We start from the raw sequence: 17,998 nt of genomic DNA, 5'->3' as shown, positions 1-17,998 counted from the left end.
ATATAAATTAAATTATTTATTTTTGCACGTTCAAAATTAGAGGAAATAAATATGAAACAAAACTCTAAGTCTAACAGGGGTGATAGATATAGCATGTAACAAAGAGGACAGGGATAGAAGTCAGCTTGTCAAGTCACTGTTCTTCATTTTAAAATTTTTTTAAAAATATTTTTTTCCTTTTGTTTTTCACAGTATTTAACGTTAAATCACATCATTTCACAATTCAGAGTTAAAGCTAATTCACTATACAACTTTGCTTCAGTCGACACTCTACACTTCTCCTTTTTCTCTGTAAGTACAGTCTTGAACATTTTCTTTTTTAAAAAAATTGTTTTGTGTGTTTTGCATTTGTTTTGTTTGTAAAAATGTCTCTTCCCCATTTGCTCTTCTTTGTTTTTTTTTTCTGAAGAAAAGAGTGAAAAAAGATAGAATCTTGAAACTCATATAGTCTGTTTAACCCTCCTACATTTGTCTGTTTTTAAGTATATGTAGTTTTGTGTTTATATTATACTGTTTCTCTTTGTAGAGATTTGAAGAAATGACTAAAGATGAAGACTTTAAGCTACTCAAGATTCAGGTAGTGTTTTCCCCTTTGTAAAAAGTTGGTTTTTTTGTTTCTGTTTTCTTGTAAAGTTATCTGCTTGTTTGTTTTGCTTTTTGCCCTTTAGTAGTTTACCATTTTCTTGTTTTTGTTTAGACTTGTGTGCTCAGAGTAAACATACATTGTGATGGTTGCAAGCAGAAAGTGAAGAAGCTCCTTCAGAGAATTGAAGGTTCTTTACTTTTTCACTATTTTTGAGATTGTTGTTAAGATTTTAGCTTTTTCTTAGTTTCATTCTTGAAAGTTCACTAATTTCTTTTCCTTGTCTTTTGAGATGAAATAGTTATTAATTTGAGTGGCTTATGTTTCTTTTTAAGTATTCATGTCATGAAAAGACTAGAACTTGAAGTTGTTTGATGAATTTTTTACTTACCTTAGCCTTTTGGGGTTTAATTAATTTTAACTATTTTAAGATAGTTGTAAAGATTGTAGCTTTGCTCAGTTTTTGTTTTTTTCTGGTGTTCACTAACTGCTTATTCTTGCATTTTGATTTTTCTTTCCTTAAAAGACTAGAACTTGAGGTTTTGTGATTTGTCACTTTCCTCAGCCTTTTGGGGTTTAATTTAAATTTGTACATGTTTGCTTTTTCTCAGTTTCATTCTTTAAATTTGTACATGTTTGCTTTAATTTAAATGTGTTCTGTTTCTTTATGGTGTTCACATACTGCTTTTCCTTGCCTTTTTGGATGAAATAATAATTAATTGATAGATTATTGTTTCATGAATGATTCTTGTCATGAAAAGTCTAGAACTTTATGTTGTTTGATGCATTTACATTAAGTGCCTTTTATGGTTTAATCAATTTTAAAACATTTCTTGTTTGATTTTGCCCTCTTTATGGCATAGGTGTTTACCAAATAAACATTGACTCTGAGCAGCAAAAAGTGACTGTTTCTGGTAGTGTTGATTCTGGAACTTTGATTAAAAAATTAGTTAAGGCTGGTAAGCATGCTGAGCTTTGGTCTCAGAATTATACTAATCAAAGTCAGAAACAACAAAACCCCAACTGCATCAAAGATAACAACAACAAGAACAAAAATCAAAAGCAACAAGGTATAATCAAGAACCAGCAAAAGTTCAATCTTGTGCCAGAGGAAATCGATTATCTCGATGAGGATGATGATGATGAGGATGATGATGGTTATCCTGAGGAAGAGATGAGGTTTGTGAGAGATGGAACAAGACAAATGGCTCTTCTTAGACAACAAGCAGAAGCAAACAACAATGCAAAGAAAGCTATGGCAGCTGCTATGGTCAATGGTAAAGTAAACAACAACAATGTTGCTTCCAATGGCAAGAAAACAGGTCCTATTCAGAATATGACAATGAAGGCAAATCCTGGAAGTGGTGGCATTGACCAAAGAACATTGGCTGCAATGAAACTGAACATGAACATAAACAATGCTGCTTCTGCTGCTGCTCACTTAGGTGCAAATGCCAATCTTGGTGAGGCTGCGAAAATGGGAATGGTGGGAGGAAATGACATAAATGCAATGATGAATCTTGCTGGTTTTCATGGAAATAACAACAATGGTACTACTACTACTAATAATAACGCCAACATTGCTGCAATGTTGAACGGTGGAGGAGGATTTCAAGTTCACCCAAACAATGCTATACCGGGATCTTTAGCCACCGGTGGTCATCATCATCCATCAACTGCCTCAATGCTAATGAACATGAACAGTGGAGGTCAACAACATCAGTACAATCCATCACAAATGCTAATGAATTTTCCTAACAGGCATGCTATGCAACATCAACAACAACAACAACAACAACCTGAAGTGATGTACAATCGGTCTCCGTTCATTCCTCCAGCTACTGGTTATTACTATAACAATAGTAATTATGGTCAAGTCCCATACACTTCCTATGCTGATCCTTATTATTACACATCTGCTGCTGCTGCTGCTGCTGATCAATCTGCCACTAATACTCATATGTTTAGTGATGAGAATCCTAGTAGTTGTTCCATTATGTGAGTGCGGTTTTAGTGTGTATTTTGTAATGTGGGAATTGAAGTAATGGTCTGAGGATGAGGAGTATTTTAGGTCCTCAATCTTGTTCTATTTAACATCAGAAGATATATGATGTTTAATATGTATTTTCTTGCTAATGCTACAATTTACATTGTTGTATAATTCTCCTTATTTTAGTATTATTATTATGATAGTCGAAGATTATGTTTTTATTAACAAGGTATGCTTTGTAGTTTTGAGGAATATATAGTCAACTAAGACATATTTTCTGAGTTTTTTAAGTATTAAAGTGGGAGTTTGACAGGCTTGATTTCAAATTCTGGATATGACAAAGATTATGGTGAAGTAGTAGGTTATGATGGAGTAGCACGGCTTTATTACGTCATGTTTTGCCTCTCATATGAAATTTTACAGTGTGGTTAGACCTCAATACGTATCAGATATCGCAGTCGAAAACTAAGCAAAGTGGGATTTTGAAGAGACAAGGTGTGACATTGGGCAATGTAAGAATTTGGTTTGTGTTTGGACACCTTTTGTGTACCGCAAAAATATAAATATGGGGAATGGTTTGTTAGGTGGATGGGCACGCACAAGTCACGTGGTTGCTGTGAAGTTATGTCATGGACCACCAAAAGTTAAAAGAAATGGTTGGGAGTGGGTATATATTTGTATGTTGTAATAAAGTTTATTTTACTAGTAGTTGAGAGTAGGACATACTGTGCAGGTACACTTTCCAACAAGCCAAGTGGGTTCATCATTTGATTACACTCATTTGACATAACTAGATTTTTGATCCATTTTTATTGCTAATCCCATGGAATATCCTGGCTCATGAAAATGTTTTAATATTGTTGATAGTAACCGTAGGTTGTATAGATGGAGTGCTTGATGATTGTAAAATAAAATAGTGATAAATGTTACATTTGCCTCACGTTTAAGTGAATGTTTCAATGATTATAAGATTATAAATTTGAATAATTAAGATTTATTAAGAGTTAATAAGTGGTTGTAGTACACTTAATGTATGAATTAGTAAGATTCAAACTTCAATTAAATGGAGATAAATTGGGTCTTACTCCTTTATGTATGCTTTAAACAAAGGGCCATTTGCAGTTTTACCTCTATTTTATGCTGATCTTTATTTTTGCCCCTCAGAGAAAATAATGTTTACAGAGTATAAATTTATATTTTTATATTGTATCCTTAAAGAAATTATGCCTCACTATATATAAGTTTAATTTTTTAAATTAAAAAAATTAAAGACTAATCGATTTAAAGAGAAAATCGTGCCGTTAAATGGTAAATGCTAAATATTTCCTCCAACTTTTAATAATTGTAGAAAGTCAAATTAGATTCTCTAGCTCAAGCCCACTCAATGGTAGAAAAGAACTTGCAGCCCATTATCTGCCCAATTCTTCTCCTACAATATCCTCTTTGGGCCCAGAGAGTTTGATCCATGTTGGGATCTGAGAGCCCAAGACTAACTAATAGGAATTGGTCTGTTCAATGTGTCCCTAGATTCATCACCCATCTGAATTTTAAATTATATATATTAACAGTATAAAATCTTTTTATAATGTTATTGTAGTTTATCATGTTATATATATCAGTCTATTTACTGTTTTATTATGTTATTAGTGAATGATTACCATAAAAAATTATCTATAATTATCTTATAAGTTATCTGATAGTGCTAACATTTTTGATATCATGAGTGTATTTAACATAAACATAAAGTATGTATACCTAACCAAAAAAAAAAAGGCGGCTTGTGCAAAAGTATTTTACATTTAAACATGGTCCGTAAAAGAGATGGACCTCACGGGGTGTGATGTAGACAACCTATCCTAATGCAAATATTAGTGATTTTTTCCACGACTCAGATTCATGAGTTATAAGTCACACGAAAATAACTTTATCGTTACTACAAAGCTTTCGACCCTTTGTGATCAACCTAACAATAAAATGGGAATAATATTTTCTGTAAAAGAAATGATTTTTTTTTGTTGGCAAGTGCAAAAATGACTACAAGTCCACAAGAGACATGACGTTGGTGAAGAATTCATATAGGCCAAGTGCTTAACACATTGGAAATCCACAATGTATTAATGTATATGTATTTCCAGACCAGAAAATGCAATGATTTTCTTCTAAACAAATTCATCATTACTCAAAACTTCAGGTTGTATCTATAGAAAAATGGGTCATGATTTCTGATTGAATAAACTAAAAGCAGTGGGCTTAGTATACATTCATGAATTATTGTCAATGAAATGCAATGATGAATAATATTATTAGTTTAAAAAGAGGGTATTATTTTGTTGGAGGTGTTTTTTTGGTGGCACTTTAATTTGATTTCATCAATAGTTAGATCGATGTTGTTTGAGTCAAACAACATTGTGAAATTGCTATATCTTGAATTTTGCTAAATCGATCCAAATGATATCATAGTAGACTTGAATCATGCAGGTTAGGTTCGATATAAGTAGCATTACACCACATTCTCAATAGGTCTTCTTAATTATCTCGTTGTAATGACCCATTAGGTCATTTTGAGAACGAGTCCTCCTCCTTTCATACGAGACCCTTTCCGTAAAATTTTAATGGGTTATTTGGACTATTCGGTAATTTTGGTTAATTAGTTGAGGGATAATTTTAGAGAATTAATTTAATTAATGGGCTAAAGTGTTAATTTATTTAATATTCTATACCACTTTTCTTATATTTATTAAAATAGGTTAGTAGGGTTTCTAAATTTTAATACATAATTAGTTTGGAAGAGAAAAAAAAATAATAAAAGAAAAGATTTTATATATATATATATATATATATATATATTATCTGATGGCATTATATAACGAACACAAAAAGAGAGAACAGCGACGCACGTTACAAAAACTGGGAGAGAAAAAAAAATACGGAGGATGAAAGAAAAGAAAGGGGAAAAAGAAAAATAAAGGAAAAGAGAAAAATAGGGATTTTCATTTCAAAGCGTCAAGGTAATTATTCCCATCCTTTTCATTAAATTTTCATGTGATTATGAACATATTTTTAGGGTATATTGGTGGAGAAACAATGTTGAAATAAGAAAATATGAGCCTAGAGTTCTTCATATAAAATCTTGATTTGGGGGTCGAATAACGATCTGTTTTAGCTGAAATTTGACATGTGAGTTTATTTTATCATGAGTGAACATAATCGGAAAGAAAATTTCAGATTTGACTTCAATGACATAGAATGAGTTAGTTCTCGAATTTTGATATATTGAGATAGATAATTAAATATTAGGTATATTATATTTTATGAATTCCATTAAATTTATGATATTGGGGAAATTAGAACCTAACCCTAGGCTTAAAATTTGAAAATATGAGAGTTGACATGTTATTTGACATCAATATTAGGAACTTGATTATAGATTTGGGTAGGTTTTGGGTCTAGGCGAGACATATAATAATATGAATGTTGTTAGTTTTGAAATCTTATTGTGGTTATTTGTTTGATTAGATTATACTTATTTGGAGGCCCAACGAAAAGGGAAGGCTCAAGTACCGGAGTAATTGCTTGATTAATTAAGGCAAGTGAATTTTTAAACCTTAGTTTTAAGCTTGTAGATGCTTGTATTTCCGTGTTATGTGTACTAGGGAGTAATGAGAATTAGACTGGATTATTGACTATATGATTGGCCTTAAAAAATGAAGATGAGGGGTATAAAATGGTGATCTAATGACATGTATTGGTGGAATTGATATATTGTGATTGTGGATTTATTTTGGACATGTGAAATGACTATGTTGATGTGAGATAGGAAAAAAATATTGTTATTGTCATGTTATTATCGTGAATTATATGAACATGAGTTGATTGCATTGGTTCTGACATATTGTGTTGAGACTGAAAATGATATGAAATAAAAGGGTCGGGCCACACGCTCCGTGGCAAGTATTATGAAATAAAAGAGGTCGGGCCACACGCTCCGTGGCAAGATATATATGTTGAGGGGATGGGCCACACGTTCCGTGGCAGGTTACATGGACAGAAATGTCCCCTATGGGTTCCGGACTGTGATTCAGCGGATGTGTACCGATAGGACAGACATGCATCATTTCATTGCATTGCATCGCATTTTGTTGATATTTGTGAATTTGTGTTTATCCCCATATTGCTCTGTGTGTGCTGAACTTGACTTGGTATTATTCATTGACGAGACTATTGATGAGTATTTGTGGACTGTATTACTGTTGTTATTGTACAAGTGTAGAGTTGGACTGATTTTATGTAGGTTGTAGTTAAGGAGGTTGGGTTGGGAGGACAGGAGTACTTGTATCTATTAAGCTTTGCTTAGTTTTAGCTATCCACTTGCTGAGTACCGTATTGTTTGGTACTCACCCCTTGCTTCCACACTTGTGTAGGTTGTGAGCCCGGACCTGCTTGATCTTGTAGCATTTTCTACTACATCCGAGGCTCTCATTCCGAGTGTTAAGGTAGCTGTTACATTCATCTAGCGGACACCTTTTGCTCTTTTCTTATGTTTTTAGTCATATTCTAGAGACAAATACATTGTGGCTGTATTTCTTTTCGTACTTCGATAATAAATTAGTAGCTTGTACACGTGACAACCAATCTTGGGGGATGTTGAGTTTCTTTTACGTGTTTTCGCTTAAGTTAAATTTTGATTCTTTTCTTTTTCTTCTGCATCTACTTTTCGTTGGATATTAGGCTGACTTATCTCGATGGATTGAGATGAGTGCCATCACACTCGGATTCGGATCGTAACATTCTTCTCCAATTCTGATTATGAAAGAAAAAATCTTGAAAAGACATTTTTTATTACGAGATAATTCATGATGTTCATATCCATCAATAGTATTAAAAATATCTAGCACTGACTTAATTGCCCAACAATTTGACTCATCCATGTGTACATACATAATCCAAATCTATTGAGTCAAGATAGGAGGTCCCGCCTCAAGAAAACGTCCATGTATCAAGTAAACAAATTAAACACCAAGTAGTTGCTAGATGGTTCTTCTGAGTTTCGCTTAGTGAGCAGTGAAGTGAGTAAAAATATTATGATGAGATTAGATTTAAAATTTTGGTATCCATCAAAAAATAATCAAATAATCAAAAAATTGTTTGATTTATATTGTTCGATTTTTTTACTCCAAATTGAGGTTGGGTTTTTAAAATAATAACCACTTCAAGTAAAAAAGAAAAAATCTTCACGAAACTTTTACATTTTTTCTCAAATGAAATGCAGACGTCCGAACACAATTTTCATTTTCAAATACTATTTTTCAATTTAACTTTATGTGTACAACTTTTTCTTTTTGAAAAATCACCAAATTTAATAGCAAAGTCAGAACTTTCACTAACGAAACTTAAAATATAACAAATATAGAAAAGTCAAGGAGGTTGGGTCTTTAAAAAAAGGGTCATCCAACAATGATCCTATTTTAAATATACAGTATAATTTTCTAAACCTCCTGCTTTTACCTGACTACGCCTTATTCCATTACTACATATCCTTTTCTTACAACTGTTACAAGGGCTAGAATTTCCAACAATGGTCTAGAAGAGAGGTCCTTTTTTTCTTGAATGATTTGACAACTTTTTTTGTCTTTAGGTTTTGGTTTGGAGTGGGAAGAGGATATATACTTAGAAAAAGAAACTCAAAAGGCATCAAAAAAGTCCCAATCAAAAGAATGGTCTCATTCAATTGGCTAAAACTATATGTATAAAAGGGCAGCTCGGTTCACTAAGACTCTCGCTATGCGCAGGATCCAAAGAAGGGCCTGACCACAAGGATCAATTGTACGCAGTCTTAGAGGCTGTTTTCAAGGCTTAAACTCGTGACCTCCTGATCACATAACAACAAATTTACCAGTTACTCCAAGACTCCCCTTCGGCTAAAACTATATGTATGTGGAACTAAAAGAGCCCACATGACTCATCTAATTATCATAAAAGGTGAAATAATCACCTCATGACAAAATAATATATATGATTGTACAATAGTTTTGATTTGGTTTTTATTTAAAAAATATTTGTACATACATGTTGTGTCAAAAAATGTTAGGTTGAGTTGAATTTGCGGGGCAAAGCCACTTTAGGAGAAGAAGCTGATATCGTTCCGTTATATATATATATATATATATATATATATATATATATATATATATATATATATATATATATATATATATATATATATGTGCAAACAATATTATATAAATAAAATATCAAATTTTGAAACTTGACGACCAACAATTGGTGGTTCACTAATCTACCACGAGTTGGGTATAAATTGATTGGCAAATTGCTATTATCATTAAAAAAGAAAAGATTCATACACTTATATAGTTATATAGCTCCAATTGTAACTTTTGTTTATGGCCAGCACATAAAGATAATTTTTTGTTTTTTTGAAAGTTGAAACCTTATAGTAACTAAGAAATAATTAATTTCTGATCGAATAATTATGATTTTGATGATCCTTTTATCATATTTGTCCTTAATTCACTTTCAAGAATGTAATACTATTCTATATTTAGATGGCCGAGAATTAAATTTTATATAGAAGCAAAAGAGAATAGATATACTTCAGTCGTTTCAAATTATCTGTCATGATTTTTAAAAATAATTTTTTTCAAATCATTTGTTATTTTAAAAGTTCAAGACAAAATTCATTTTAATTTCCTCCGTCCCACAATTTTTATCCTTAGTAGTAATTGTGCTTGAACACGACGTTAGACGCCTCGATATAGTAAATATATAACAAAGAGAAATTATATCTTAAAATATAAATAAGGACAAAATAATAAAAAATCTGTCTTTTTTATTAATGTTTCTTTAGAAGTATGTAAAAGAGAAATACGATTGATAATTTGAGACGAGGGTTATATATAATTGTTTGAGTCAACTAAAATGTTGTAATCCATGGAATAAATTATGTTCTCATTACTAGTTGCAAGAAATTCGTGTATAACTTTCCAATGCCATTAATATAACGTAACTTCGATCCAATAATAGCCATACACTCAGATTCCATATGTCCTTAGTTTGATTCGATTATTATGTATTTCAAATTAAAAGCAAAGCAAATTCATCAATTTTTAAAAATTAAATCTGAAATATATATATATATATATATATATATATATATAGCGTATAGTATAATTTGTATATGATTTTATAATAGATAAATTTGAATAAAATTTTATATCTAAGGTCTTTTAGAAAAGAGTCATTTGGTTATTTTGTTCTAGGATTAGCTATTACGAGATTGCTACTTCACATAAAATATTAAAATAAATTTATAATTCATGTATTCTAATTTATATAACTCTTATACCGAAAACAAAAATACAATCAAGTACAAAGTTAATCTGAAATCATCCAAAGTAGTTGAAAAGGATTTTTTTATTTTTTATTTTTTTATTATCTTTCATTTGAACAAGTAATTTTTTTTGTTCAACTTACGTGGAATGTATAAAAATCCTTTCTGTCCATTACATAAAAAAAATTGTTGACTTTTTAAACAGGAAATTCTTTAAAAATGATTTTGATACTTTAGCCAAAATCTTTGGTGAGACGTTTAGTAAGAAATTTATTTTGAGATTTTTGTCAAATTTTTATTAGGCTCCATTATTTTTCCATTTTAGAGTTGGATTATGATTCTACTATCAAATTTCATTTCCCCTTTATGTACAATGAAGTTCATGTTTAGTTTTAAAAACGAGCTTTTCTTTTAGTTTACGAAGTTCACGTTTAAAAATAAGAGTAAAATATATGTAAGAGCACATGAAGCTTATACTTGTGAATTATCTGATTTGTAATATGAAGAAATCGATCTTAATCTTAACTCAATCCAAAGCTAACTCATGATAAGCTAGAGTTTGCCCAAATTCATATAAGGAATTTAAATTTTTCTTCATCCTTTGAGATTTAACAATAGTATGTGATGAAATCATAAAATTAATTATAAAAAAAGAGCATATTTCAAGTATCATTCCAAAAAAAAATTGCAAATAAAACTTCTAAAGGCCTCTAATGCTTCAAAATACATGCCAAAAGAACATTTTTCTATCATTCGATACAATCACATATTCTCTCTATTTGTTTTTACTTATCACATTTTACTTTTCGAAAGTTAGATTACATGAATTTTGATCTACATTTTAAAATGTATTTTTTTATTGTATCAATTTGAAAAAAATTACAACTTATAGTATTTTTCGTATAATTTTCAAATCTTTAAATTTAAAATTTAAAATAATAAATTAATCTAGTTTAATTTAATTTGAGAAATTAAATAAATTAATTCTGTAACAAATAAAAATGAATGAAAAAGTATTGATTAACAAAGAAATTTCATGTGATATGACTTTGTAATATAAAATCAAATGAAAAATGGATCATCCAATGAATTTAATTAGTTCACACTAAACGTAAGGGTTAATCATGGTCCACAAAACATATGGTGCACCCTTAAAAAAATATTTTAAAACATAAATTAAAGATTACTTTCTATTATTATCCTTTTAATTATTTTAAATTAATTTTTTTAAAAATATAAAATAGTTAAAAATCTTATTAAATCTCAGGTTTTTTCTTCTCCTCCAATAAACAAAAGTCTTTCAAATAAAACAAAAAAATAAAAGAAATTATTTTTTAATAGATATTTTATTTTCATATACTAAAAAAAGAAGAACAAAAAAAAATTCCAAAACTATTTTTATAACCTCAGCTTTTCGGAGACATCGAAGCCCACCCTATTTCCCTCAAGAAAGTGACGAAAAATGATCCTTTAAATTTTGGGGGAAATTAAATTAGTCCTTTAAAATATAAAATTTTGATCCTATCAAGCAAAAAAAAAAAAACACTTTTTTGATCCTTTAAATTTATTAGTAGCAAGTACTTTTTTACAATTTTCATCAAATTTTAATGAATTAAGTTGATTAGATTTGAAAAAAAAAAATCAACAATAAAAGATTAATTCGGAATACTAAAAATATCATATCAAATTTTAGAAACTAATACAAAATAGAAATCAATTATTACCCTACACACAAATATAAATAAAAAATAATATAAATTGTACTAAAATATAGAAATATATCAAATATAACACAACCTATAAAAATTGCACCTTCAATATAAGTTTTTCCTATATTTTTTTTTTTACAATTTTCTTTAAATCTAACCGACAGAGTTTGTTAAATATTTAATTAACCTAAAATTACCCAATATTCACAAAGCTTAAAGGACTAAAAATCCTATATTTGAACACACATAAAATGGTGGATCTTTTGTTTGTTATTAACTTATTATCACATTAAACCAAAACACAAAGGTTCTCAGTTTTCAATACTATAAATTATACTTTTCATGGTTCTTCTTCTTTTCTTCTTGTGAACTCAAAACCATAACTTTTGTCCTCTATATAGTCTACACACAAATCCTCTTTCTTTCTTATCTATCTCCGCCCCCCCCCCCCAATCCCCCCCACCTTCTCCTTCTTCTAAAACTTCAAGAAGAAGAAAAGGGGTGTTTTTGGTGACTTTGGTCCTCAAATATATTTAAAAAAAGATGGAAAAAATGTTATTTTTGGTGTATTTAATTAATTTCTTGGGAATTTTCATGGCTTCAACAATAGCAAAAGATAATGATCAACTTATGAGCCTTTCAAAATTAAAAATGTTTGTTGATGAACTTCCAGACATGCCAAGAATCAAAGGTTATGATGTTATCAATGGTGTTCATGTTCCCAAATCTTTCAAAATTGGCATGTACCACAAAAAATGGGTAAGCAATTAATTAATTACGTATTTCGTTGTTAAATTATTAGTAGCTAATAATATATTTTTTTTATATATAATTTATTGTTAAATAGAATTAGAGATTGTTTTTGTTATTCATATGCAAAATTCATCTGTCACTAATTTCTATATTTTTTTTAGAATTATAAGTCACGAGAGTGTTTTTACTATGTGTCAAGTCCTTTTTACAAAAAAAATAAAAATGTCGAGTTTGGTTAAACACTAACGTATAAAATGAAATGATTGGAGTAATTTTCATTTCGTACTTTTGTTTATTCTGATATTTGATATCTACTTTAAATTTTAACTAATTTAGATATCGTGTTGAAAAATCTCAATCTAGAGGATTATGAGCGTAAATCGTTCTCCATAAAAAATATATTTATTTTAAAATTCAAATTCTAAATTTCTGGCTAAAAATGATGGAATATTTAACGCTCCATTAATTTTGCTCCTTTGTATGTGTCATGAGGGTGTATGTCTTTTCTTCTTCTTTTTTTGGCCTTTTTCATCCTCACTGTTTTTGTCATCTTTCCAATGTGACGCACTTTTTAACTTTTTTCACTCACAAAGACACAAAACTCTAGTGGTTCACGCGGTTCATAGTTTGTGATTGAGAAACAACGATAATTCCTATAAACATGAAAATGATTGAGGAAATATTTAAGTATTATTTTTATTTATTGTTAAATTATGAGTTGAAAGATATATCGAAAATAATTTTTTAGCACAAAAATAAACTAAAATAAGCATATATTCTACCTCACTCACAAGATTAATATATATTGACTCCAAAGTCTTCTTAGCGTAAAAATAGGAATTTATATATTATTGAATTAGATGTCTGTTCGAATTTTGAGAATAAATTCATCTTTGATAGCACATTTTACGCCACAGTGAAACTTTCTTATATGAATTTAAATTATTTGATCCCAAAATGGATATCAAAGGTGAACACCGAACGGAAAAAGAAGAAGATATATATATCAAAGTCTCAAGACTAAAATAACTTTGAATTGTAGTTAAGTGGCCTCCAACTAGACATCTAGCATATATGAAACATTGAAAAGTAGTAAATACCCAAGCGTTCCATCTAGAAATTCTTATTGTCAACATTCCATTAAGAAAATTTTGCTAATATTAAATTTGTACCAATGTTTTTTTCCCACCAATAGTGTGAAAAATTAAAGTTGCCCTCAACCTTAATTAGCATTTTTTAATAAATGCTACAAGAATTAATTTCTTTGTTATTTTGGATGTCCAAAGTTCAGATCATATGTCCACTTACATCACTTATCTTAATCATTACTTTGGAATAGAATGTTATGTACTTGAGAATGGAGAAAAGTATTTATTTTATAACATATAGTTAGTACTATAGAAGTACTAGATATATACTAATTGAATCAGATTCTTTTACGGTATAAAAAAGTTTTTCCTCCACAAAGTTTCATTCTTTCTTTGTTGTTTAATTCAACTTTATTGGATTTAATTTGTTATAGTAAATCACTCATAATCTATTCTTATAGATTGTGGGTGGGATAGTATAAGTTATTCTCTGTCTTTTAAAAACAAAATAATGTTACGCTATCATTTTAGAGCTACAATTCCCTATTCATCACTTTGTGTGAATCAAGAAATAAGTTCCATTGTCCATCTTTTTGATATATATCAAATATTGTATTTTCTGAATAATTTAAATCGAAATAATTAGATGTCTAATTTGGGTCTATATGACATGATCGATCATTAGATTCACTTTTATCATATATTCCATATATGTCACACTAGATAGATATCATATTCATGGAATACGATTCTCTTTCAAGATCCGTTTATAAGTAATTAGATGATCGTGTATATTTGATATTGTTTGTTGCATAGAAATTAAACTCTTCAATTTTTATTTTTTTTTCTTTTGTAGAAATTCCATAGGGACCTTCCAGCAAGTCAAGTGTTTGCATATGGTACATCGTGGGATACAGCAACAGTCCCTGGTCCTACAATCGAGGCCGTTCATGGAGTTGACTCTTATATTACGTGGCAAAATCACCTCCCTTCAAAGCACATACTTCCATGGGATCCAACAATTCCAACTGCTACACCTTCTTCAAAGAAAGGAATTCCTACTGTAGTGCACCTTCATGGTGGAATTGATGAACCACAAAGTGATGGACATGCAGAGGCATGGTTCACTAATGGATTCCAACATCATGGACCAAAATGGACATTAAAAAAGTATCATTATCACAATTTCCAACATCCTGGTACTATGTGGTACCATGATCACGCGATGGGGTTGACTAGGGTCAACATTTTAGCTGGTCTTATGGGTGCCTATGTTATACAACAATCGAGCGTTGAGGGGCCGTTGGGACTAGTATATGGTGAAGAGTACGATCGTCCATTACTCGTTTTTGATCGTGGTTTCAGATCAGATGGTTCGATTTACATGAATTCTACTGGAAACAATCCTTCTATACATCCTCAGTGGCAACCTGAATATTTTGGTGATGCAATCATAGTCAATGGCAAGGCGTGGCCTTACATGAAGGTGAAACGGAGAAAATATCGATTTAGGATCATCAATGCAAGTAATGCAAGGTTTTTCAAATTTTTCTTCACCAATAACATGACGTTTATACACGTGGCATCTGATTCAGCTTATCATGAAAGACCCGTGGAGCTCCATGACGTACTATTAGCTCCGTCCGAAATAGCTAATGTGATTGTTGACTTTTCAAAGTCAAAGTCAAACTCGGCGATTTTAGCCAATGATGCTGCCTATCCTTATCCGTCTGGCGATCCGGTCAACGAAGAAAATAGTAAGGTCATGAAGTTCATTATCGACCCACATCACGAGGTTCTAACGGGGCACATTCCGCAGAAATTGATAAAATACATGTCTCCGGACATATCAAAGGCTTCGAATACAAGGTACATTGCATTTTACGAGTATGCTAGTGATATCGGTGAGCCTACGCATCTATACATAAACGGAAACTCATTCGAGGCGCCCGTGACGGAGACGCCAAGAGTAGGGACTAGTGAGATTTGGAATATCATCAATCTAACTCAGGACAATCATCCATTGCACATACATTTAGGTCTATTTGTTGTCTTGGAACAAAGTGAATTGGTGAATATTGAAGAGTTTAAAGCTTGTATGATGAAATTGAATGATGCAATTAAGTGCAAAATTAACAACTATTCACATGGGAAAAGGACTGAGGTGCTTCTACATGAGAAAGGGTGGAAAAATGTGTACAAAATGCTGCCTGGATATGTTACAAAAATATTTGTGAAGTTTTCTTTCATTCATTCAAATGAATCATATCCCTTTGATGCAACAGCTGAGCCTGGCTATGTTTATCATTGCCATGTAAGTTTTTCTTATTCCTCAACTTTATACCTTTCACACACTAAATTTTCATTTCTATCTTTGGTGCTCATATTGGATTACCTATTAAATTAATTTGAATTTACGCTGCATAAGACCTATTAAAGGGGAAAACGTTTTCTACTAGAACTTTTTCCATATTGATAGCTCGAATCCGAGATCTCTAATTAAGAGTGAACCGTTCTTATTCATCTTACTATCACCTTTGAGGGTAGTGGTGTTATGTTCATATCCACTTTTCAGCAACAAATATTGATTATATAATGATTCCATGTCTTGTCTTTTTTTTTCTTCTTAAATGCAGATTCTTGATCATGAAGATAATGTCATGATTAGGCCTCTAAAGTTTGTCAATTGATAGGAAAATGGCTAGAATGATGAAAGAGAGAAAGGGGAAACTAATTGCCCTTTTTTTTATTTTAATTTTGATGATTATCAAATATATTAGTGATTGTGGTCAGGCCTTTCCCCGGATTCTGCGCATAACGGGAGCTTTAGTGCACCGGGCTACCCTTTATCAAATATATTAATGGTGCATATATGTAATGTAATTCATAGAATTTCAAGCAATGAGAATTGAACCCACTCTTATTGATTAGTCCTTTCCTTATTTATCAAGGGGTATAATATTCAATTTTCTGATCTGTATGTTATGAAAAAAGACATCTTTAGAATTGAATTTTGATTTTTTTTAAGGAGAAATAAATGGTTCGATGATCTAATCAAATAATTGTATGATGGTTTGAGAGAAAATAAGAATATTTATTTGGACACTATAACGAAAAGTTATTGGAAATAATTTTCAATATTTTTTTTTGTAAAATTTCGTCTCTACATTTATTGAATTCCGATCAAATTTGAATGGAACGAATTAGTGAACAATCATCTCCCTATTTTCTAGACAGCTTAGTTGTTAGTTGCGCACAGATTCAGTTGGCCTAATCTATATATAATAAATATAAGTCGAGCGAATTCAGTTACGATTCGCTAAACCACAATTCACACTCATCTCTCTTCTCTCCTTTCTCCCACTTGTTTCTCAACTCCTTTTCTTCTCTTCTTTTTTCTTCTTCTTTTAACTGCTAATCACAACATCTATGGAGTTATTCGTGCGGGAATGTCATTCAAAATTCAGATCCTTGGATTTATTACAAATCCATTAAAAAAACATTACCCCTAATTGTTTTTTGATTCAATAGTAGTTTAACGTCTTCGTTCTTCTTATTGAAAATTAGGAAAATCACGTGGCTATCTACTTTGCACGAATTCATTATTAACATTTATCTGCACAACAAGGATAGTTGAACTAGACATGTTAGATGTAATCCGATACAAGGTGTCGATCAAATCCTCAGATGCATAAAGAATGCTATAATTTTCGATATAGCCTTGTACGTTACATGTATAAAACTTAACTTTTTCTTCAGGCTATTATCAATTATCTAATTTTGCAACTTTTGGTTAGCGAATTTCTTGTCATAGGGTAAGAAATTAATTTTGAGCTTCTATGAGTAGACATCCTAAAATTGGTGACTGGTAAATTCATGAGCTACTCAAGAATGATATTTGTATATCAAAATATTATTTGGTAAATTTTACTTTTGAATATGCATTTGTATATCGAAATTAGCATTGATATTTGTCATTAGTGGTTTTGAAATATCAAGAATTTGATGATATTAAAAATCAAATATCTTTGATAATAGAAAGATTGGATTTGCTTCTGATTCTGAAATGACATGAAGAGTCTAGTTAACTTCGCACTTCGCAGTGATATAAATTAAGAATTAATTCAAGTTAATAATAAGATGTTAGTCATGTGTTTTAATATACTAACTTGGATGTTATTGTAAAAGCTTTATTTATTAATAAATATATGAGTTATTCAATTCAAAGCTTTAAAATATTTTAGGTAAAATATAGATAGTTTATATATATATTGATTTCTGAGAGAAGTATTGGAACTCCTAAATTTGGCGTGAATTATTAGTTTCATCCTTGAACTATTGACAGCTTTAAAAAAAAACACCCCTTTACTTGACTAACTGAACTTAAATACACCCCCAATCTCGCAACATGAGTGGAATACACTCCTAAATTCTCGCCAAATTTAGAGTATTTTCAACACTTCTCTCGATTTTTTTTAAGAGTCCCATGTTCTTACAAGAGTTTAAGACCACTTGATATGTCATGTG

At 30.5% G+C, this 17,998-nt stretch overlaps 2 protein-coding genes across 2 annotated transcripts; both read left to right on the top strand.

The window, feature by feature from the left end:
* Positions 1–197: 197 nt before the first annotated feature.
* On the top strand, positions 198–2,744 carry LOC129873999 (heavy metal-associated isoprenylated plant protein 37). Its single transcript, XM_055949209.1, has 4 exons — positions 198–291; positions 527–577; positions 698–773; positions 1,447–2,744. The coding sequence occupies exons 2-4, from the start codon at positions 539–541 to the stop codon at positions 2,583–2,585; spliced, it is 1,254 nt and encodes a 417-aa protein (XP_055805184.1). The 5' UTR covers positions 198–291; positions 527–538; the 3' UTR covers positions 2,586–2,744.
* A 9,176-nt stretch (positions 2,745–11,920) lies between these two features.
* On the top strand, positions 11,921–16,401 carry LOC129879874 (multicopper oxidase LPR1-like). The gene is made up of 3 exons (XM_055953603.1): positions 11,921–12,389; positions 14,328–15,785; positions 16,108–16,401. The coding sequence occupies exons 1-3, from the start codon at positions 12,174–12,176 to the stop codon at positions 16,159–16,161; spliced, it is 1,728 nt and encodes a 575-aa protein (XP_055809578.1). The 5' UTR covers positions 11,921–12,173; the 3' UTR covers positions 16,162–16,401.
* Positions 16,402–17,998: the final 1,597 nt, after the last annotated feature.

Source organism: Solanum dulcamara, chromosome 2, assembly GCF_947179165.1.
Source record: "Solanum dulcamara chromosome 2, daSolDulc1.2, whole genome shotgun sequence".
Classification (NCBI taxonomy): domain Eukaryota; kingdom Viridiplantae; phylum Streptophyta; class Magnoliopsida; order Solanales; family Solanaceae; genus Solanum; species Solanum dulcamara.
Note: the sequence above shows the minus strand (reverse complement) of the source record. Positions and strands in the feature narration are given on the sequence as shown.

What these genes read in the sequence shown, in the direction of transcription:
- LOC129879874 (XM_055953603.1), top strand. Translation starts at nt 12,174, where the DNA reads ATGGAAAAAATGTTATTTTTGGTGTATTTAATTAATTTCTTGGGAATT. An exon ending in GCATGTACCACAAAAAATGG is followed by an intron (nt 12,390 to 14,327) that starts GTAAGCAATTAA and finishes TTTCTTTTGTAG; the next exon opens with AAATTCCATAGGGACCTTCC. An exon ending in GCTATGTTTATCATTGCCAT is followed by an intron (nt 15,786 to 16,107) that starts GTAAGTTTTTCT and finishes TCTTAAATGCAG; the next exon opens with ATTCTTGATCATGAAGATAA.
- LOC129873999 (XM_055949209.1), top strand. Translation starts at nt 539, where the DNA reads ATGACTAAAGATGAAGACTTTAAGCTACTCAAGATTCAG. An exon ending in TTAAGCTACTCAAGATTCAG is followed by an intron (nt 578 to 697) that starts GTAGTGTTTTCC and finishes GTTTTTGTTTAG; the next exon opens with ACTTGTGTGCTCAGAGTAAA. An exon ending in GCTCCTTCAGAGAATTGAAG is followed by an intron (nt 774 to 1,446) that starts GTTCTTTACTTT and finishes TTTATGGCATAG; the next exon opens with GTGTTTACCAAATAAACATT.